Below are 24,061 nucleotides of genomic sequence, written 5' to 3' on the forward strand. Positions count from 1 at the left end.
ATTTATTTTTAGTTGAATTTTACACTACATAATAGTTGCTGGTTGTAATAACATCTTATACTACTTTTAAATAAAAGTTCTTCCATTTGGTATTTTTTCAAAATAATGTTGAATATAAATGAAGAATGTTCAGTATTAAAATAGTTTCATATAAGATTCCTAATCTCCATAATCTTTGGTGATTGCAACATGATAAACTTGGTCACACTCTTCGGTGCCTAAGGGCTTTAAAAAAATAAAATTGCAATAACACTGCTCCAGAAGGATTTCTTCTTTACATATAGAGATAAAATGGTGTAGAAAAGATTATCCACTCTGTTCAAAATTTTGAACAAAATGAATAGTCTTTTAAGATAATTCTGTCCAACAAGTTGATACCGGAATAAAAAAAACTGTGATACTTGTATAACAAATAAATTAGTTTGCGAGATATTCGCTATCGCAGAATGCAGGGTTGCCAATTTATAGAGAACCGAGAGCATAATAAAATAGTTTCGATAAAAATTAACGATTATACAACTAAGCTTAAAGTAGACAAATCAAATCACTTTTTTTATTATGTGTTTTTACATTGAGGAAATGTTAAAATCCGATAGAGTAATTTGATTTGGTTTTCTTTCCATATTAAGGTGGTACACCCCCATTCTAAAAAATTTCCTTAAAATACACAAGTTAAAACAAGTATGTTGATTTTTTTTTAAATAAGAAATCTCGATTGCCCAACTTTTGCCTCACTTATTCCATACGAATTGCCAAAATATGGGTGTAATTTAAAACAAGATATCTCCAGTTCTATATATCTTTTAACTCTAAAATTTTCACACTATGTTTCTAAAAGGTACGAAGAGGTTATGAACCAAAATCATGCATTAAAGATGCATAGAACATTTTAAAAATAATTTCCTATATATTTAAGAAAATTTTTAACAAAAAAAGCAAGAAAAAAAGATTTTAAACATACTTATACATCATATTTATTTGTAGTTTTGGTTCATTACCTAAGTCAATTTATAACAAAAACACCCTGAAAATTTCAAGTCAGCATATGGTCCCAAACTGAAAATATAGCGTTTTAAAATTTAGGTATTTGGTAAAAATGACGTTTTGAGAAAAACACAAAAAACAAAATAAAAGTTCGTTATATTAGGAAAAGAAGCACAAGCCCAATTAAAAACCTCCACTATTATATTGTGGGTCCTTTTCCAGTTCTTTTTCAATATCTATGTAACCTTTTTTGATGGCTCTAAGCTGTTTTCTCCTTATTTTACCTTTAGCACTTGATTTGTGATTCATTTTTTTAATTCGGTTGCAGTCCAATTTACGAAGTCCTTCCTGCATAAATATACTTGGTTCGATACCTCCAGCACTAATTACTTTTTCAACTGCTGTGCTTCCATCATTAAATGCTATAATAGCTGAGTTCATACTAATCTCAAGAACTTTTTTCCCAATAAAAAAATCTTTAGGACATCTCTTCCATATTAAGGCATTCAGACTTTCATTGTTATTTTGAGTTTGTCCGTGCAAACATTTTGATAATAATGTTTCATTTGTCAAATCTGTAAATATAGGCATAAGTTGATTTAGAAATAATATCTTTGGTTTCATTGGCTGCGCTTGACATACTTGCAGAAGCAACTTCATTATAAATATTTAACAAATTGTTATTTATTGCACTATAGTTTTTAAAATTCATAGGAGATGGCATGTTCATTACTGCAGCAAATTTGCATATAGATTGGTAACCTTTACCAATTTCACGAAAAGCAGTAACGACTTGAAAATTAACTGATGCAGTAGGAACACCTGGAGTACTTTTAGATTTTTTAGTAGAAAACTGAGACGTGTGCCATCCTTTGCTAAATTGGCAACAAAGGCACTGTAAAGTGAAATAAAAACAAAAACCTTTCTTGCTTTTTAAATCATTTTCTAAACAAACTTCATTTCCACATTCGGGGCATTTAAACTCACTAACCATTAGTTTTAAAATATTAAAGTTTATAATGATGTTGTAATTTTTTTGACTTCCAGATATTTCAGTGTTTACTATTTTTTTGGAGCTTGCTGATAAACTTGGATCAGAAATTGATGTATCAAGCTGAATAAACTTTGAAGATTTTAGGTGTTGATTACAAGAAAACTTTCTTTTTTTAGTTCGAGCAATAGAACGTCCCATATCTTATTTAGCTATTTATTTGTAAGAACATTAACAAATTAAAACAGCATGCAAGCACGATACATTTGATACATGTTCGCATTAGTAGTTCAAGTTATAGCTTTTAAAATAAACATGAAGCACAAAATAAACAAACTGCAGTAGAAAAGAGTTATTGATGTTTATAAGCTTGAGCAAGTTTACTTTTTTTGTTTTAAAATGCGTTGCTATGGCGTTGCTACGGACTTCTCAATTTACTATGGCCACAAAACACATAATTGTACACACTTCCTTATTTATTTATTAAAAAAAAAATTAATAATATTGTTCTATGAAAAATTTTGAATTTAAAAAACCAATTTTCAAAAAATTGATTTTTTCTAAAAAATTTCAAAATTAATGGGGATGTACCACCTTAAAACAAACGCATTCTAAATTGCCTACTTATAGTGGGAAAAAATATCCTGCAAGAATATCACAAAATTTACGGAAAGTTTAAAAAACTTTTGTCGAAATGGAATTTGTTATTTTGACGGTATACAGTTTTAAAAAAATCTGAACGTGTCAATGCAATAAAGCTGAAAGTATCAAAGACTTGTGTTCAACGTCAGATACAGCGATACAGACAAAGTGGAAGTCATCAAGATCTTCCACGATCAAGAAGGCCAAAAGCTACAACAAGAAAATAGTTATTGTTATAACCAGCGATTAAAATAGACGACTCACTGTACCAGAAATTCACGTTGAAGTGAATAAAAATTACAATGAAACTGTTTCTCTTGTTACAGTTAAAAGAGTTAACAAGAATCTAATTTGTTTGGTCACTTTGCTGTCAGAAAACCATTACTTCGGGCTCAAAATAAGAAAAAAAGAGTAGAATGAGAATTTTACTCAACAATAGAGGGCTTTGAAAAAGTACTTTAAAAAGAATAGCCTGCAACCGGTATCTGTTATCAAAGGAGGATATGTTAATTATCGTGAAAAAAGTCGTGGCAGTAAATCACTTAAAATGATAAAAAATTTAGTAGCTTGAATGCCAGATTCTTAAAAAAAATGATGAAATCTAAGAAAGGTTTCTTGTAGTAAAAACCTTTTTTTAGTCATATTGGTGTTTTTACATTTATATTACAATACCTTATTTGGTTGTAATTTAAATGATAGACCTTGTATTTTTTACTTTCGACGCTATTGACAAGTTACGAACTTTTTTTACGAAATTCCTGATGTCAAAGAGAGTCTCGGTCAAAATGTGATTACAAATGTGATTTCAATTGTTTGAAAAAATTTTCTATTTTCTTCTTCTTCTTTAAATAAAAAATGCTTTCTTTTAACATGTTTTCTCTTCGATTGTTTCAAAATAATTTATTTAATTGTTCGAAAATGACTAACAATGAAATTTCACTAATTTATGAAGAAATGAGTAAATCTCGGTGGGAAACTCCAGTGTGATGGCGGCGTTCTTTACAAATTTATTATGTTTTTTTGTTTGTAGTATGAAGCTGTAGTAAGGAGGTATGGGTACGAGGGATAAGTGGGAGATTTGTGCGTTTTGTTAGGATCTCTTGCACCTATATTAGGCCTGAAATCAACCTGATTCAAATATCTGGATGACTGCAGTTATCCAAATACTTGAATTTTCATTACTGACAATTTCATGAAGTACTGAATGAAATGCATTTCATTCAGTGTTAATCTTAACCATTAATGGTTAAGATCGAGCTCCATCGTTAATTGAATGCTGGATTCTGATGAGGAACAGAGATTGCCATAGATCCTGATAACGAACTCAATAATGGTACGTAAGTTGTCTGATGGTTCTGTGATGGAAACATACAGTCTCATTAATCTGTTGGTTGTTGTAAACCAATGGGACATGTTTAGGGGACCTGGATTGCGCTTAGCAAGATCTGGAGGACACATACCTGGCCAATGATGAGAGCAATATCCCTCTGATACTTCTGGTCCTTACTCAGAGTGGATATATCATCTGATGGCAAGATGCAGTTAACTAGCTGAAAGGTTACCACTAAAAGCAGCTCACACACCTTCATAGATTTTCTAATGCAACCAGTGGGTTCGGATGTGGGACCATCTAGGGACTAGAACAAGTTGTAGAAAAGCAGTTCGTTGAAATGCAGTTGACAAACAGCGCATTACACAGCTAGATCCTGGTTCTTTCACTAAGGAATAGTGTTTTTCCACAATTTTTTTTTGATAGTATTTATCAACCTCCTTATACACTGTTCATAAAAAACACAAATTAATTTTTAAACTATAATTTTATAAAGTAAGTGCACCAAACTGTTGTTATCTCAAAAGATTAAAAATATTAGAACATAAGAATTCAAAAAAGATATGTAAACAGCTGCACTTTTTCCAGAAATCGACAAACACAATTTTTTTCATTATATATCTAAATGTATAATGAAAAAAAAATAGTGTGTTTGTCGATATTTGGAAAATTTCAAGCTCCTTGTCAGAAAAGAGCATGTTGTCCGTGAGGCGTCATATTTCGCACAGTAATTAAACACACATAGGTGCAACTTTTCGCCCATTACCGGAAAGTGCTGTAACCAATTATGTATATTAACTAGATATCTAACTAGTGCTTCCGCAGTGAAGCAAATTTTTTGCAAAACAAGTTTGTTTTGCCACCCAGAAATGACGCAATGATAAAAACAAAGCTAAACAAAAATGAATTCTTGTCAGTTTAAATAAAGCGACTACCGGCTTTAAAAACTTTTAAATCTAGTTTCACTTTTTCTTACGGAATTTTTGTGAAGTTACTAACTTCAAGTTAGACATCTAGTTAATATATATCTTTGGCTGTAACATTTAAAAAATAAATAAATAAAGCTTTTGGATATTTTACTAAATTTTTTAAATTTCTCGTCACTTGCAAAAAGAAATGGTTAATCCTAAGACTATATATATATATATATATATATATATGTATACTTTAAACCTCAAATCTTTCCGGCCTTACAATAAACCTGAGAATGTTTTAAGCTATATTCATGCTGAATCCAACCATCCACCTTATATTTTAAAACAGATTTCGCATTCCATCGAACTACGATTGTCGGCCAATTCATCTAGCGAATACATCTTCAGAAATATTTCTTATATGTACGAGGAAGCCTTAAAAATCAGGTTACAACCAAAAGCTTAAATACATTCACAATTTACAACCAGTCAACAGCATAAGCCGTAAGTGAAAAATTATCTGGTTCAATCCTCCTTACAGCAAAAATATTTGCACAAATGTAGGAAAGCGGTTTTTAAATCTATTCTACAAACATTTTCCAGTAAACCACAAGCTCCATAAGATATTCAATAGAAATTCAAATTAAAGTGAGTTACAGCTGCATGCCAAATATAAAAGGCATCATAAATTCCCACAACCAAAACAATCTGCAAAAAAACCAGTAAAAAAAAACCCCAATATTACAGAAAAAACTTGTAACTGCATAGATAAAACTGTCCCTTACATCAGAATCGCCTTACAAAAAACATAGTCTACCAAGCCATCGTCTCCTCCAGCAACCCAATAATGAAAGAAAAAACATATTACCATATCAGCGAAACACCTTTCAAATTAAGGTATGCTAACCACCAAAAATCCTTTAATATTGAAAAGTACAAGAACGACACCGAACTATCGAAAGAAATATGGAAGATAAAAGAAGGAAATTTCACACCTATTATTTAGGGGAAAATTATCAAACACAGCAAACCTTACAACCCGGCCACAAAATGTTGCACACTATGCCTGCATGAGAAGTACATGATTATAAGGTTTCAAGAAGGTATCTTATTGAATAAGAAGAATAAATTGGTTTCAAAATGCAGGCATAGAAACAAATTTCTTCTTTCGAAATTTGACACTGGTGACTAGGCCTAAATTCTTTCTTTCTTTCTTTTTTCTTTTCTTTTCTTTATTCCTTTATTGCTTTATTTATTTATTTCCTTCTTTCTTCATTTATTTCTATCTTTCCTTCGTCGTTCTTTTTTTCTTTCTTTCTTTTTCATTTCGTTTCTTTCTTTCTTTCTTTCTTTTCTTTTATATTTTTATTTCTTTACTTATTTCCTTTCTTTCTTTCTTTCTATATTTCCTTTCCTCCTCTCTTTCTATTATGACGTCAGAGTACACGACAATAATGTTTGTAATTTTGTAACGGCTGTTATATTTTTGATTTGTATTTCATGGCTGATGATTGCCATTAGGCATGAAACTTTAAGTGCCATGCATAGCTGTTTTTTCTTCGTTATATATATATATATATATATATATATATATATATATATATATATATATATATATATATATATATATATAAGGTAAGTATGGGTATTAAGGCCCACCTTTGTCGAATGCGCGGTAAAGAAATGCTGATTTTTTTTTGCTGCCAGTGATAAAACCAGATAACTCTAATATTTTAATGTCGAAAAAAAGTTTCACAATTTATTTTTTCCCTAACTTTGGATTAGTGGGCCTTATTACCCATACTTACCTTATATATATATATATATATATATATATATATATATATATATATATATATATATATATATATATATATATATATATATATATACTAGGGTGGTTCAAAAATAGGTCATGTCAAAAATTTGAAAAGAGCCCTAGCTTATGATCTGCCTTGACCCCAAAATAGTACTTAAAATTTTTTACATAAATTTTTTTGATCATTGGAAAGGTCCCCACAAAAGGCAAAAGGGTCAATTTTTGCCCCGTTTTAAGAAAAACTCTACCCCGCTTGTGGGACCCTTAAATTTTAACCAATTTAAAAAAAAATTATCCAATAACATGGTAATGAGTTATACAACGTAAGTTTAAGGGGCTCTTTTCATAAATATTTTTTTAAGTAACTTTCAGAAGAATGATAAAACATTGAAAATCATCAAAACATAAAATGTTTTTTTAAAAAAAATAAGTAGTTATTTGAATACAATTAAAAAAAAACTTTACCAATACAAAACAAAAACCAAACATTTACAAGTGTTTCAAAAATAAAATAGATCAAAAAGTAGATATTAAATAACACTATTGAGTGCAGCTTTAGCATGATCCAACTTTTTTCTACCATTTCGATTTCGCTTGTACACATGAGTAAAAAGAAACGTATCTTGCCTTTTCTCTTCTGAATGTGCTTTATTAACAAGTTGTTGAACTAATTTCACTGTTCTTTCTGAACAATCATTCACAACATCAAGATTCATGATGGCTGTTTCAAATTCTTGATAGAAATCATTTAAAATCCAATACTCTGCAGGAAGCTTCATCCATTGAACCTCAGCTGCTCCATGACCAAGCATGTCAAATAAAAGCCAGGACTTCACTGTAACTAGTGGAACTAAACTGGGAGGCTCATCCTATGAAAAGTTTAAGTTCTTCAGAATGTCTTTATCCAACACCTGTCTTTCTAAGGAATACTCCTCTATACAGGGTCGTTTTAGACCAAATAGTCTCTTAGCCAAGTTGCTACATTCTTTACATTTCTGATCTGCAATTGCTATAATGACTAAATATGGGTCAAGGTACCAAGTATGTCGCATAATGGATTCAGAAACAGCTTGAGCTCAGTGTAAAAAATGGAAAGAAACTTTGTCATTTCAGTGATTTCATCCTTGCTCTCTTCATTGATTCCAGGGATTTTTTCCATAAGTAGAAACAGTTTTAGGTAAAATAAACTTTTACCCATGAATCTGGCATGATGAACAGCTCCAGGATTGTGAAGTTTAAACCTGTCAGTGTGTGACAGTACCATTAATGTAAGTTCAGCCAATTCTTGATAATCTTTACGAAACTTTCCATCTTAAACAAATTTTTTTTCCTAAGTTATAATAACTTAAATTACTTACTACAAATTTGTAAAACTGGAAAATTATATGTGAAGTACTACTTTACTATACTATTTTTTGGAACTAAGAAGAGATAATTAGATTTTAAATTAATTTATAAAGCTATTATTACTCACCTTCTTAAAAACTTTAGTGCTAATTATATATCTGCAAAATTGAATTGCACTCAGCCTTTGTTCATTAATCCAGGAATCAACAGGAGTTGATAATCTTTTTAAATCTTGATTTTCAGTATCTAGATTATTCCAATGGTTCTTAAGAAGTTTAAATAATTTATTTTCTGGTCCTGAAATATGACTACTTGGATAAAGCTCCCAAAAATGGGTAACATGACGCTCAAAAATATGGTGTCGACATGCAGTTAATAACATAGGGCGCTGTAAGTGCACAATGATTCTGCTACAAGCTCCTTTTGCTTTACCTGTGTTGGCGCTAGTGGTATCAAAGCAAAGACACTGAACTTTATCCTCAAATCCAAAGTTAGAAATAAGTTCTTCTATTGCTTCTTTTTGGTGTTCTCTAGAACCTGAGTCGATTACTGGAATTCCAAGTAACTCGGTTTGTCCTTTAATCCTAGCAAGAACAGCTAACCTATCTTTTGAAAACTGTTTTCCTTCAGTAAGTTCTTTCACAATTTTTCCATCAAAATGAATTGTTATCAGAGAATTTGAAGATTTAGAAATGCTTTTTATATGGTCTCTGATTTCATTTGCACCCATTACCACAGCATTCTCTGCTGCTCTGTATGATGAAGATTTAGAGCATACAAACTCAGACATGCATCCTCCAGAATTGACAATAATACTGCTAAGAATTGCTGTATGTTGATGTGGAGTTAAACCCTCCCCAACTGCTGTGTGAGCAGTACGGTGCAAGATATCCTTTGGTAGGTTGACAGAATTTGTAGGATCAATATATGACTCAATTTCAAATTCACTATCACTTGAATTGCTTTTATTGGTATTAAAAGAACTTAATGAATTTTCAGAATCAGTATCTGATACATTGATTAATTTATTATAACTACATTTAGATTTATACTTTCTTTTTAATGAATATTGAAATCTCTTATCCAATCCCTCTAACTTTCCTTTCCTTTCCTCTAATTGGTCTTTAAGAAAAGCTATGTCTTCCTCTTTGTCATTTTGGTTTCTCATCGTATCTTTTCTTATTTTTTCAATCATATTTAGTGGGTTTTCTCCGATCCAGAAAACCTTTTTCATATTTTCTTTAAAGTTCTTTCTTTTTTTAACTTCAGCAGCGTTGTTTCTTTTGCTTAGGCTTTTCAGCTTCATCCAGTCTTGCACCATTTTTGTGACCTTGATCTTATAAAATGAAATTATTATTATTAAATGCTTATAAAAACTTAAAAATATATCTTAGTGTTTTGATAAGGTTATACAGTTTGATCTATCATTACCTTAGCTTCTGAGTTGTAATTACTTCAAATCAACCACGTGTCCATGGAACTACAAGTTTAGATATTATGCAGCAATGTAACTGACTGGTAGGACAATTTGGTGAGAATGATCCACTTTTGTTTGGACATCCTACAATAAAACTCAGTTTAACTTCAGGCTTAGATTTTCTCAGAAAGTTAGATTATTAAAGAATTTCATGTGTTGTAGCAAATTTGTTGTTAGGAATAGTACAATTTATTTTTCCCACTAAAAAAGTATCATCAACTCTTTCAATTTTCTTTTTGGGTGGCATCATAAATTATTAATATTTTATGTTAGTCTAAAATTAAATGTTTACATATAAGTATGTTAGATGAAATAATAAGATTATATTTTAATTTTGAAAATGAAATATTTATTTTTTATTTTATTTAAAATCTTTTTTATTCTTTATTCAAAACAAAAATTGTTCAGCAAAAAAAGTTATGTTTTCAAATATTAAATTATAAAAAAAAATTGAAATGTAAGATATTTTGAAAATACCCACTAAAAACCCGCTTTTTGCTGCAAAAATGAAATTCTTTGAATGCTTATTTTTGAAAAGAGCCCCTTAAACTTAAGTTGTATAACTCATTACCATGTTATTGGATAATTTTTTTAAAAAATTGGTTAAAATTTAAGGGTCCCACAAGCGGGGTAAAGTTTTTCTTAAAACGGGGCAAAAATTGACCCTTTTGCCCTTTGTGGGGACCTTTCCGATGATCAAAAAAAATTTCGTAAAAAATTTTAAGTATTATATTTTGGGGTCAAGGCAGATCATAAGCTAGGGCTCTTTTCAAATTTTTGACATGACCTATTTTTGAACCACCCTAGTATATATATATATATATATATATATATATATATATATATATATATTCATTTTTAACTTTTACACTTTTGAGGGCATGTCTCATCAAGATATTGTAATTGTAAAGTACATGATCCAAAAACAATTGGCGAAACACTTTTTTATCATAAAAAAACTTTTGTAAAGCCGAATAGTGAGTTATACCGCATAAATTTCTCACGACTAAGAGTCGATGTTACTATACAAAGACGAGCGTAATTATGCGAGCTATCAAGTGGTTCACCAAAAAAAAACAAAACCGATGCTAAAGTTGTGAAACAATTTTGTCGCTACTTAAAAATCAAAGGTGTTCGTAATTAAGAATTTGTGTTTTTCTTTTTATAATCACTATTTCATAGTTTTTTAACCGCAAACGTAATTTCGCAGTATTAGTTTTACTTTTTCATGTAACTCGATGTGTTACGTTGGCTTAAGCGGTGGAAAGTCATCTTTGGCATTCATTGAATGGAATACGGCCCGACCAATGAAATGGACCGATTTGTAGGAGATCCCTGACATATTACCAGTTGACCTTCCACTTCATATTAATCTCAGAAATGAAATAACCCAATTAATGAAAGTGTAAAAGTAAAACTACAATTAACAAAATATTATCAAGTTCTAATTAATTTTCTTAGCGAACAATGTCTAAAAGGATAAAAAGAGAAGTAACTGAGTCTGAAATCGATGAAAACTGTTTGTTATTAAAGTTACTATCAGATCACATTATACTTTTTGTTTTCCAACATTTGGATTCATATTCTTTATCGAACGTCGCTTGTGTATGTCGTCGTTGGTACCATTTGAGCCGAGACCAAGCACTAACTAAGCATTTTGATTCACGTTTAAAACCACTTGCTTTAAAACAATTATGGGAAGTTCTGCGTAAGAAGCTCACAATTTTTACTTCTTCAGTTCATTTATGTGGTGCATCAAAACCATCTAGACAAATTGAAATGCTGTCACTTGCATTCTTGAAAGATCTTCAAAAACGATGTCCTTATATTACTGCATTAAGTTTAGAGTTATTTGACTTTCGTTCAATACCTTTAGAAGCCCTTCCATTAAATTTGCATAGTTTGTCTTTAAGAGGGTCTATGTTATCATTTGGTTGGTTTGACCCTTTAAAGTCTGGTCTATTTTTTCCCAATTTAAAATATCTAAATTTATGTGATTGTACAAAACTATGTAATAATGATTTAGAAGCTATTTCATACATCAGTTCACTTGAGAAATTGTATTTACAAGGTTGCTATAGAATTTCTGCACGTGGTATTCCTTCAATTACATTCAGCATGAGGTTCTTAAATACAGTAGATCTTTCAAGAGTTCCAGCAATAAATAATGTGGTAATGCATTACTTATCTCAATTACAACAACTTATTGAACTTCGCTTAAGGTTCTGCCATTTGATAACTGATGATGGTATCAAAAAGTTATTCCATGGAAATGTTGGGGCAACATTAAGATTGCTAGATATATTTACATGTCATGAACTCACCAATAACACTCTTGATAGTATTATGAAACATGCTAAAGCTCTAAAAATTTTAGATATAGGAGGAAACAATAAATATACAGACACAAAAGTGGAAGAACTCTGCAGATTCCTTTGTTTTTGTGATGTTAAAAAAGTTAAAAGTACAGTTTCAGAATGTGTAGTTAATGAGTTAAATTACAACCAGTGTCTTGATGCTCATAAACAAACTACTCCAAAAAACTAGTGCTTATCTTTTTGTACCAATCAAGTTTTTTGTAAATATTTTAATAAAAGTTACATAGAAATCAGCAATTCAGTTTATTGAGTTTAAAAGATTTCCTTAATTTTTCTATCACATTCTTTAAGTGATTTTCTTTTACATTATATATATATATATATATATATATATATATATATATATATATATATATATATATATATATATATATATATATATATATATATAATGTAAAAGAAAAACTTGTAAATTACATATTTGTAAAATCAAAATGTATATATTAGTACTACTAGGAATCATTTTGAAAAGCAAGCTAAGGGCTTTTTAAATTTTATTCACCTTTATTAAAGATTTGTTATAACTGGTTTAGTAGTTATCTAATAATTACTAATCATTTATATATATATATATATATATATATATATATATATATATATATATATATATATATATATATATATATATATATATATATATTTATTTATATATTTATATATATACACACACACACACAAATGATTAGTAATTATTAAATATTTCAAAAATTATGTAAGTTCACCTTACATCATTTAATTCTTTTATTCCATTTTAGTCAGCTCAATGAATTTTCATGGAAAGAACCGTGTGGTACTTCTTGTTGATATGGATTGTTTCTATGTACAAGTAGTCCAACGTAAAAATCCTGAACTTTTTGGAAAGCCTTGTGCTGTCGTACAATACAATGCATGGAAGGGTGGAGGGTGATATTAATCAGATTTTTCTTTATGATTATTGATTGCATTTTAAGACTTTAACAAAGAATTTATGCACACTGAAAAAAAACATTTTTTTTAGTTTGAAAATAGATTTAAGTTTTTATTATTTCTAGCATTCTAATAACAATTTGTGGTTATATAGGATTATAGCTGTTGGTTATGAAGCAAGGAAATTTGGTGTAACTCGGCAAATGAGAGGTGATGAAGCAAAAGAAAAATGTCCTGATATTCATTTAGTATCTGTTCCTGAGAATCGTGGAAAGGCAGATTTGACCCAATTTCGTGAAGCAGGAGCTGAAGTTATAGAGATTCTAGCTGGCTTTGCTGATTGCCTTGAAAGAGCAAGTATTGATGAAGCTTATATGGATTTGACTGATTTAATAAACAGGTTGAAATTATGAATATTAATTCTAATTAAAAAATTTTTGTCAATGCTATTTATTTTTTCTTTTTCTATTTTCATGTGCAAAAAATTTTACAAATGAAACATTTTGCTGGTTTCAATACAAATTATAAAAAGTAGCAATAATTTGTTTGATTAAATTTCCATTTTAAACTTAGTGACACTAATGATGAGTAAAAGCTCATCATTAGTGTTGCTAAGTTTAAATTGGAAAATTAATCAAAATTAATCTATATCTTCTTTTCATTATGATCTTTACTTTAATTTGTCCATCATCACAGGCAATAACTTTTCTTTTTATAATTTAATCCTATTGAAACACATTAGGATGGCTAAGAGTATTATGAAATATATGCAGTAATATCTAGCTTATTTGGAAAATGATAATTTAAATTATGGATTGTACTCTCTCTCTCTCTCTCTCTCTCTCTCTCTCTCTCTCTCACACACACACACACACACACACACACACACACACACACACACACACACACACACACAGCAACAATAAAATTAATAGGTCTTACTAGTTTCTAGCTTTATCTTTAAACTAATTGCCAAATCTTGTTTTATAAATTACAAATCTTCCTTTACAAATTAATTTTTTTTTTTATTGGTTGCTACATGGCATTATATTTTATAAATAGATGTAATCTTTTAGAGATTTGTGTAAGTATGACATTGAAGAAGTAGCACTACATACCTTTCAGAATACAAATATTGTTGGTATAGATAACTTTGCAACTGGCCTAACCACTGCTGAAGATATCAAAAAGTGTGATCTTTACAAGCAGTGGTACAATGTATTACAAGCTAGTGAAGAAAACTTGAAGTTGGCTATTGGTGCAATTATTGCTGATAAGATGAGAAATGAAGTTAAAGAAAAACTTGGGTTTACTTGTTCTGCAGGTATAGGACAGAATAAGGTAATAGTCTGTTACATTTAATCTTTAAACTAAAACACAAGTCTTTCATTGTTATTTTGAAATAATGGATAAGTTAGCAATATTCTAACCTGTAGGCTAAAAAGTGTTTATTTTTTTAAAGTCGTTCAATGTGTTTTTTTAGCTTTCATCTTTGTTAAGTTCTAAGATGTTAATTTTGATCAAAAAAGTGTAAAAAAAAGTCTGCTGCACAAGCAAAATGAAATTATTCACTGATGCAGTGTTTGTGAATAAATGTTTCCTTAGCACTTTTGTTTAGTAAGAACTAAATTTAAAAAATTGTAGCTCTCTGTCTGACGTTGAAGATATTATACAATAAAAAACGTATTTCTGAACGCTTCATTGAGAAATTGAAAAATTTTGAATATTTTAACTTTTAATATCAGTGCTACTTCCAGCAATGTCACTGTTTTGTTTTTGCAAGATACTAAGAAGTTTTTGTTTTTGTAAGATAAAAAGAAAATCTGTGCTTCTGGTTTGATGTTTCAAAAAAAAATCTTCCTGTCAAAAAATGCTTTCCTATCCAAAAAACTACACTTCTTCAAGTAGTTACTTCATAAATCTAAAGATAAAGTTGGTCAGTGTATGTGTATAAAGTAACTACTTGTAGAAATGTAATTGCTGGCACTTAGAAGCAGTAATTATTACTATCCAGTCATTGACATTTCTAAGCACATACACTGTCCAACTTTATTATAATATTTATGAAGTAACTACTTGTAGAAGTGTAGTTGCTGGGACTTAAAAGCAGTAATTATTACTAAACTAAATATAACTTGTTCAAAGCTGTTTTAACACGTTTATTGATTAAAAAAAATTCTTCCTATTCCATAAATGAAATATGTATATAGAAAATGGCTGGCTGATTCTTAAGTTAGTAAGAAATAGAAACCTACCTAAGGTAGAGTAAGCTTAATTAAAATAAGTTATGCGATTTTTGAACTGAAGGGAAAGTTTTTCATATGAGAATGCTTGGATTTTTATTTGTCATTTTCTTTTTTAATTTAACCATCACTCTGTCCAGTTACTTGTTCTTCTTTTTTTTTTTCCATATATTTATCAAATACAAAAATAATGTTTTTGAATTGATTGCAAAATTTTAAAAATAAAATGAAAAGTTTTTGTTATTTTTATGAATTTAATTGTTTTTTTGCAGAAATAATTTGTTTTTAAATTTTCTCAAAGTTTTTCTTAGAACTATAAATTTTATTGTGATAAAAATACAACAATGTTTTATAACATGTTCCCATGAAATAGTTGGTTTGATAAAAATATAGCACAATGCTGTATCATGTTCCCATGAAATAGTTAAAGTGTGGCCTGTAAAGTTGAGTATTGCTAAATTGAGATTTTTGCAATTTGATTATTATTTGATTATTATTAAATTTTATTAGATTATTGGTATATGAGATTTAATTTTTTTTAGTAGTAAATATGCAGAAACATGATACATTTTTCTTTCGTCATCAGAGATTCATTAAAAGTGAAGCAAATTTAACATTTTTTGCAAATACTATTTAAAAATATTTTTAGATGCTTGCAAAGATTGTTGCAGGTTTCCGTAAACCTAATCAACAGACTCTTATTCTGACAGATAATGTTGCTGAAATGTTCCAATCTACTAAAATGAGAAAAATGTACGTAGAAATATTGATAATTTAGTGTTTAAAATTAGAGATTGTTTATATATATATATATATATATATATATATATATATATATATATATATATATATATATATATATATATATATATATATATATATGTATACACACACACGCAGTACTGTGAATAAGTTTTAGCCCACCATAAGTTTATAATTATCTTTGATTTTATCGTAAAAATATAAAGGACTTATGAAGTAAAAAAAATCAGGTTTATAGACACATATATTATAAACAAAAATATCTAGAAATAATTTGATAAGATATGATACAAAAAGAAAGAACAATTAATACTTCGTATGTCCGCCTTTTGCGTTGATCACAGAAGCGAATCTCCTGGGAATTGATTCATATAAATTTGTAATGAAATTTTGTGGAATATTGTCCCACTCTCTTTTTAATATTCAAAAACATTCTTCGACATTTTTGGGGTTATATTCAGCCTTTTTTTTTATCCAAATAATCCCAAACATGTTCAATAATGTTCAAATCTGGACTTTGAGGAGGCCAGTTCATTACTTCGAGAACTCCCTCCTCACACATGTCCTGTAAATATTTTTTGGCCACTTGGGAACAATATTTGGGATCATTGTCTTGCTGTAGAATGAAATTATTACCAAGTAATCTCATTCCAGATGGTATTGCATGATGTCTTAAATTTTCTTTATACTGTTCTCCTGTCAGTTTGCCATCAATTCTGATTAAATCACCTACTCCAGATGATGAAATATAACCCCAAACTAAAACAGAACCTCCCCCATGCTTGATTGTTGGATGTAAACAATCAGGGCGATAAGCCTTTCCTACCCTTCTTCTTACATACTGTTGTCTTCTGCTACCGAACAATTCAAATTTTGGTTCATCTTTGTATAGTACATGGTTTAACATTCCTTGCGTCCAATTATTATGCTGTTTTGCTTATTTAAGTCTTTTTTTTCTTTATTGCCCTGATGTAGTAAAGGCTTTCGAACTGCAACACACCCTCTTAACCCAACTTTTAGCAAATGTTGTCGAATGCAAGATGAGGAAACATTTGTCCCAGTTGCAGCCTGAATGTCTTGGGCTAGTTTACTGGAGGTTTTTTTCTGATTTTGCAGAGACACATTTTTAAAATATTTTATGTCATGTTTTGTAAGCTTTGGAGGTCTTCCATGTCATATTTTCCAAATCATATTTTTTACTATAATACTTTTTTCGGAAATGGAGTAATTTTATAACTTGATTACTAACTGTGTGTCCTTAATCTAAACAAGAATAATAAAAGAAAAATTTTACAAATACTAAACTTTCTATTTCAATTATTTACAGTCGCAGTCTCGGCGGAAAGCTTGGAAAACAGCTTGCAGAAAAATTTAATATCGAATATATGTCAGACCTTGTAAAAATATCCTTGAATGATCTTGAGCAAGCCATCGGGAAGAAATCAGCGTATGTTGTTTACTCTTTAATTTTTTTTTTTACTTTTGTTTAGTAATAGTTATTTATTTTTGATCATATATATATATGTATATATATATATATATATATTGTAAATATTTTGCTTTGTAGCGATCTGATTTTCGGACTTTGCCGTGGTATTGACCATGAACCTGTTAGACCAAGACAGTTACCAAAGTCAGTTGGCTGTAGTAAGAACTTTAATGGCAAGATGACATTAACTACAAAAGCTGAGGTAAAATTATTTTTTCCTCTTCTGTCATAAATTTTGGTTTTCATAAATTCTCAAATAGCACAGCCGTTTCAAATTATAATTATATTTCAATTCCTATTTATGGTTTAAACTATTTTTATATATGTACATATATAAAGATAGATGCATAGATAGATAGATATAGATATAGATACATAGATATAGATGTATATAGTTAAATGTAGATAGATAGATAAACAGAAACACACAAAAATACAAACTAATTTTAAACATTGCAAAATACTGAAAACAAAATTTAGCGATCATATGAATGTTCGAACTCTAGGTTTATACCGATATAGTTCGAACTCTAGGTTTATACTTTATCGCTTTTTACCGATTTCTGCTAATATATATGTTTTATTATAATATGCAAAAATATATTTTCAGCGGTCGAAATAGGAGTGAAGGACAGATTCATAGTTGTCAGACAAACTTAAAAATGATAACAATTCATCTAACAGGTGTTGCAGCAAAGTTTGTATACTATAAAAACGTAAACATGATGTTAGTAAAAGAAATATCAAAAGTTATGAATAAATATATTGATATAGCATAACCAAGATGATCTACTTAATAAATCATAAATGGTTCAATAACAGCGTGACAATGATCCAATTGAGCTCATCGTATTCAACTCTGGAATTTTTATGCGAACTCTTTTCTTTAAATTTTTTTTTTTTTTGCCGTTACGTATTTCTCATACTTATTAGAAGGATGTATTCTCTCTTTTGTAGTTGAATTGACTAGATTTTGGAGATCCAATCAAATCAAACCTGTAATTTAAGGATGAAATTACTTTATTACCCCTGTAATTTAAAAATGAAATGACTTTATTTACGAGGTTTTACGAGTTTTTGTTAGTTGACCACAGCTTGTTTCGAAGTTCAAAGGTCTTTAACACATAAGTTCTCCTAAAACATAACTTTCTTCATTCTTTAACTGCATTGTACACTTATAACAGATTTATTTATATTTTCAAATCTTTTGAGGCTTGCAATACAAAAAGATATCAAATGATTTTGAATTTTGAGTTTTTTTCTTCAGTTTTTTTAAGTTTTCGTCCTCCATCATTAATTTTTCACGGTATTTAGAAAAATTGTAACAGCCTTTTTATAAAATAAAATAGTGGTTCAAACATAAATATTGCCTTAGAATGATTATATAATTTTGTGGTATGTAATATTTTGATCATTTTGTTTGACTGGATGAGCAAGGGTCACTGAGTGAAACAACTTTTCTGAATTTACGCCCCCCTCCCCTCTTCTCCTTCTCCCGGTTCACAGTAATTTAAAATGTTAATTATTAAATGTTAACTAGTCGGTACTTTTTATTACTATTTAAGCTACTAAATCTTTTGCAAAAGTAAAACATTTTTCACTCAGCGACTATTTCTCAAGATTAGTCTTTAACCGCGGCCCGAGAGTTTCGTGGTGGGGCCAAAAATAAAAATAATATATTAAGATAATAAAGTTTTAAAAGTTGATGTTTTTACAAACTCTAAATATAAAAAACATGGTTAAATATAAACATACAAACTTTTAACAAAAGCATACCTGTTTAAAAACAAAATTAAATTTTTTTCTTCTAAAACCAAAAACTGCTGGTAAAAGACTGTCTCAGTGATCAGGACGCTCTTGTCTCTTTAGCCTCGCCCTTATCGGTTTATGCTTTATATGAACGCTTTTTTTCCGGATTGTTCAGAAAATTGGTCCAATCCTCAGTAATTGTCATACGCATAGCCTATTAATGACACAATAGAATGTGTATTTTCCAAGTTGTTATTTAAAACATCCATTTTTGACATTACGAAAATCTCTCTAACACTGAACACATGGAAATAAATCCCTAAATGGTTATAAAGTTTTTGTTTCAAGAGAATCCATATTTTCTAATATCTTATGTTATTTGTTTCCATTCCAACTTCTTTCCTTGTAGTCTTGTTGAGGAACTTTTCCATTTTAAAGATTAAACTCTTGGCCAGGTGTCCAAAAATAACTTCCTAGCTGCGAATAAACATCAATTTAACAAATGATGTTCTGGTGGAGGAATTAGGAGTCAGAACAGGAATAAAATCTAGGTCCATATAAAAAGTTAGAGAAATTATGCAAAGGATTTAATTAAACGATGCGCCTTTTTTGGGATGTCTTACAAATTCATAATAAAAAAAAAAAAATTTTTAATACTAAGTTAAGTCAGGGTATGAAACGAAAAACTTTTGTTTGCAACAAATGCAAACAACTTTTTATAAGGCGGAATGTGAATTTCTGAGTTTTGAATTAAATTACTGAGTCCATGATATCGGCTATAGTCCTCTTTGACCTTTTACAACTATCATCTAGACATTAAATACCAGTTTCCAATTTATCTAAAATAAAATGTAGGTTAAAAATGAAACTTTCATTGCAGTTTTTTAGATGAAAGGAAATAAAATACGCGTTACCATATTTAGTACATCAAGCCTTTGATTTCTGGACTGAATATCTGGACCAAATGATTCAATCAAATTATTTTTTTGAGTTTTCAATAATGCATAACTAATACATATCAATTGAGTTTCATTATAAAACTCATTTGATATGTATCAGTTATGCATTATTGAAAACTCAAAAAAAAAGTACATTTTCAAGAAGAGATAAAGTAAAGGAGCAAATCGTTACTAACGGTGAAACACAAAAGGACATTGTGAATTATTCACAAGTTAAATTGTCAGAACCGATTTTTTTAATAGAATGCTTAGCAACTATACGTACTTTTTTAACTTGTTGGGCGTAAAAATAAAACGAAAGTTTTCCTTTAGTCTCTCGGTTTGGCTCAAAAATAAATGAAAAAAAGCAATAACTTATATATATAAAATAGTTCGATTTGACCCAAAAATAAACCAAATATTGAAACACCATTGTCAACTTAATCTAGGCACTAGAGAGCTTAGAGAAGTACTAGAGAGCTTAGAGAAGCACTAGAGAAGCACTAGAGAGCTTAGAGAAGCACTAGAGAAGCACTAGAGAGCTTAGAGAAGCACTCTTAGAGCCTAAACGGACAAGAAGAATGTCAATCGCCTTAAAATAATGTTCAGCAGTAAAACATGCAGTTTGAACCAGAGAAGCAAATCAAAAATTTACGTGCTCCCAATCATTGTCAAATCGTTAACAAAGTATATCAAGTATGCAAAGATAACTAAGTTAACAGTATATCATGTGACTCAAAAAGGAGAAGATTTTACTACGAACAGATAACCAGCGGAAATATTATTTCTGGAATTGAGTGTATAGAAAGCTTCAAGACCGTTCATCCACAATGATAAGTCGTATTTCAAACCCTACATTTACCGATATATGGGCTTTCTACACGAGCAATATTGAACGATCTCCTGCGAGTCTGAAATATCGGCCGGCTACAAGTACTGATGGTACGTTGTTCGTATGGCTGGAGTTTTCCGACAGTAATTAAAAAAAACTTTAAGTGGTTTCAGCGAAAACAAATCTTGCGCACTTGTAAATGACGTATTATTATTAGATATCTAATTACGTATCAGTAATTGTGCATGCGTAACACATCTAGGACAATTTTGTCATATAAAAAGTAGAAAGGAAAATGAAAAAATTTATGGATGTAATTTCTTGGCTTTGTAGAGATTGTTCTTGCTTTAAATTTACATTTTTTAGGTCTACAAATGGCTGCGTTGTTTATCTGAAGAAGTTTATGAGCGATTGGAAAAGGAAAAAGAAGTTGTAAGTAGCTGAGTTGTTTTTTATCTTTGGTTAGATACTCTCAGCTGCAATTGAACTCTTACATCTATTTATTTAGAATCAGCGTTCTGCGTCATTAATAACTGTGGGTTGCACAAACGTGTTAAAAATCAGCCAGTCACGACGTTGCTCTCAGGTTAAGAATACTATAAGTGAAATTACCGAAGAGTCATTCCGCGCTCTTTCTGAATTTAATCGCGCTTCGAATGCTGCTGATTGGTAAGAATTAATAAGTAAATCTACCTACATTTTTCCCACGTTAGACTCGTTTAGTTTTTTGGTCATTTTTTTTTTATACGTGTTCTCTTCTTCTAGGTATCCTCCTCTAATTAATTTACATTTGACTGCTAGTAAATTTGAAAGCTTTGGATCTACGAGTAAAGCAATTGATGCTTATATGACGCAAAACTCAAGAGAGTTGTTCGATGAACTTTCAAAGAATGCTGGCCCCAGCGTCAAACAAAAAATGAGTATAAAGAGCAGTATAACGAACTTTTTTTGTGTTGCCGAAAGAAGTGAGATCAATAAACCAGGAAGCGATCAAAATCTGCATTTAAGCAAAAAAAAGGCTGCTTCTAAAGTTGCACTTAGTAAACAATTAACAACGGCTAATCAACCGATTGATCAGTTTTTTGTAATAAAGAATCCAAATGATAAGTCCATCAAGTTAAGTGAAAGTCCAGTGGATCATTTTAACATGACCTTTGGTAAACATGGTTTTGAATCAGAAGCGAACAATTCGTTAGATAATATACAAATTTCAAATACCCGAACTATACCTGAACCAAATAACACCCTAATTGATTTGACCGATTCTACTAAAGGCTTCAATACTGTAAATCATGAACTTAGAAAAGATACCGATAACAAAGGAGCTAAAAGTTTATTTCAAGAACAGAGATCTCTGCTTCATCAGGACATACCAGAAAATCATATCAGTTCTATAACAAGATCTTTATCGATATTTTCAAAATTTTGCCAATCTGTATCTAATGACCAATCAAAACACAAACCAAAATCTGGTATAAAAACAGCAAATCATATACAATTAATCTGTCCAGCTAAAGAAACTATATCCTCATCATTAAATAATTCTGAATTTAATGAGGATGAGCTAAAAACCAGTTTTAGTCATTCATCACACGTTAATAAGTCCCTTAAACGCGCAAATGCTGAGTCGGAAACTGTCGAGAAAACCATAAGAAACAGTAATGTGTGCATAGATGATATTATGGTTTGTGAGAAATGCGAGAAGCAAATTATTGCATGGAATCTTCCTGATCACATGGATTTTCATTATGCTAAAGAACTTCAGGATTCCCTTAGGAATGAATTTTTAAATATGTACAATAGCGATGAACCTCCTAAGAAAAGAATCAAGCAAGAAAGTTCGTCAAATTTTTTTTCTCATAAAAAGCAGTGTTAAAAGTTACGTTTTCGATTCTTTAATGTTGTTAATCATCAAAAAGTCGCATGTTGCTTCCTAAACTAATATTATTTTGAGCAAATAAAAATTCTGTATTTCTTATTTAAAATTTAGGAATTTTTAAAAATATTATTCTATCAAGTTTTTTTTATTCAAGGATTTTTTTTTTATGTTGGGGCTAATTGCTCGTATCTCACTAAAGTATTGTCACTAATTGCTCGTATCTCGTATTTCACTAATTGCTCTTTGTGCTTCTCGTGTCTCTCTTGACTTCCCCATTGTGTTTCTCGTACCTACTCTCTTGGTTTATATTTTTCTTTATCTTAATTTTCCAGTATTGTTGCACTTTGATCGGTTTATTCTAATTTTTTTCTTAATGTCTCTGGCTGCTAATTTAAAATACCTGATTCATCCATTTTATTTAAATTTTTCCGGGGTTCTGTGCTTTACTCGTTTCGACTATAAACAAAAGAAACCTTTTAGTAAATAAAAGCAGTAATAAGGATGCTGTTACCAAATACAGGTTGTTATTGTAACTTATATTTTATTGTAAATATGTTATTCCAAATAACTTAATGTATTGATTTTATTTTCTACATATTTGACCAAATTTAATCCGAATGGAAAATAATTTTTGTTCTTTTAAGAAATCATTTATATAATACTTACTTTTTAAAGTTTTTTAATCTTCAAATTAAAAGAATATAGAACACTTTTCCTTATTATGCAGGAGACAATAACAATTTTACCAGACTAATGATTAAAGTGTTAGCTCTATTTTTCAAAAATAGCAAAATATACTGAAAGTTGTGACCTGTTATCATGGTTACCACATAAAAGCAAATAAATTTGCTAAAATAATAGCTTTATACTGTCCAAATTATCTCATTCAGAAAACTAGTAATGTATAAAAATTTAATCAGAAAAATACAATTAATTCAAAAAAATCTTTTACATCTATATTAAAGTTAAAAACCTAATTATACAATGACAGTCTTTACTTCCATTTATATTAAATACCTAGGAACCATTAAAGGTTATTCAAAAACAAAGAAAGATGACTTCATTCTAATGTTAAATGCACCTGTAGCATCATAGGCACCGAATTCCAAGATTCGTAAAGACATAAAGTTTGATTATGGGACCTTCCCATATTTTACTGTTAAAACTTTTATCATTCTTGTGTGTCTTACCATGAGAATACTTCCCCAATTCGTTATCTTTGATCAAATCCAAATACGTAAGCTTTATTTTTGCAATTATCTACGGCCAATCTAAGACCTGGATTGGCCATAGATATAATTACAAAAAGACAAAGCAGCTGTATTTTTGTTTTTATCAATAGTAACCCACACTCGCTAAAGCAGCCTTTTTCATTTCTGCT

The 24,061-nt window shown here is 29.7% G+C and overlaps 2 protein-coding genes and 1 pseudogene across 3 annotated transcripts; 2 read left to right on the forward strand and 1 right to left on the reverse strand.

Annotated features, from left to right (window-relative positions):
* Window positions 1–7,210: 7,210 nt before the first annotated feature.
* LOC149883671 (uncharacterized) lies at window positions 7,211–9,754 on the reverse strand (annotated as a pseudogene).
* Window positions 9,755–10,790: 1,036 nt separating this feature from the next.
* Window positions 10,791–22,812, forward strand: LOC145186044 (DNA polymerase eta-like). 2 transcript variants are annotated; one of them, XM_090098776.1, is made up of 10 exons: window positions 10,791–11,676; window positions 12,638–12,785; window positions 12,943–13,188; window positions 13,865–14,129; window positions 15,681–15,784; window positions 17,121–17,240; window positions 17,361–17,484; window positions 21,168–21,233; window positions 21,310–21,470; window positions 21,567–22,812. In XM_090098776.1, exons 2-10 carry the CDS (start codon window positions 12,646–12,648, stop codon window positions 22,675–22,677), a joined length of 2,337 nt encoding a protein of 778 aa, XP_089954902.1. In that variant the 5' UTR covers window positions 10,791–11,676; window positions 12,638–12,645; the 3' UTR covers window positions 22,678–22,812. The 2 variants fall into 2 exon arrangements, with proteins under 2 accessions (XP_089954902.1, XP_089954903.1); XM_090098777.1 differs by lacking the exons at window positions 10,791–11,676; window positions 21,310–21,470; window positions 21,567–22,812 and having other exon boundaries at window positions 12,557–12,785; window positions 17,893–21,227.
* LOC145185957 (uncharacterized) lies at window positions 10,972–12,119 on the forward strand. The gene has a single exon (XM_080061998.2). The coding sequence runs from the start codon at window positions 10,972–10,974 to the stop codon at window positions 12,049–12,051; it is 1,080 nt and encodes a 359-aa protein (XP_079918124.2). The 3' UTR covers window positions 12,052–12,119.
* Window positions 22,813–24,061: the final 1,249 nt, after the last annotated feature.

This window comes from Hydra viridissima, unplaced genomic scaffold (assembly GCF_058129835.1).
Source record: "Hydra viridissima isolate aposymbiotic clone 2 unplaced genomic scaffold, HvirCarnegie_v1 scaffold_9, whole genome shotgun sequence".
Classification (NCBI taxonomy): Eukaryota; Metazoa; Cnidaria; class Hydrozoa; order Anthoathecata; family Hydridae; genus Hydra; species Hydra viridissima.

What these genes read in the sequence shown, in the direction of transcription:
- LOC145186044 (XM_090098776.1), top strand. Translation starts at nt 12,646, where the DNA reads ATGAATTTTCATGGAAAGAACCGTGTGGTACTTCTTGTTGATATGGAT. An exon ending in TGGAAAAGGAAAAAGAAGTT is followed by an intron (nt 21,234 to 21,309) that starts GTAAGTAGCTGA and finishes CTATTTATTTAG; the next exon opens with AATCAGCGTTCTGCGTCATT. An exon ending in GCTTCGAATGCTGCTGATTG is followed by an intron (nt 21,471 to 21,566) that starts GTAAGAATTAAT and finishes CTCTTCTTCTAG; the next exon opens with GTATCCTCCTCTAATTAATT.
- LOC145185957 (XM_080061998.2), top strand. Translation starts at nt 10,972, where the DNA reads ATGTCTAAAAGGATAAAAAGAGAAGTAACTGAGTCTGAAATCGATGAA.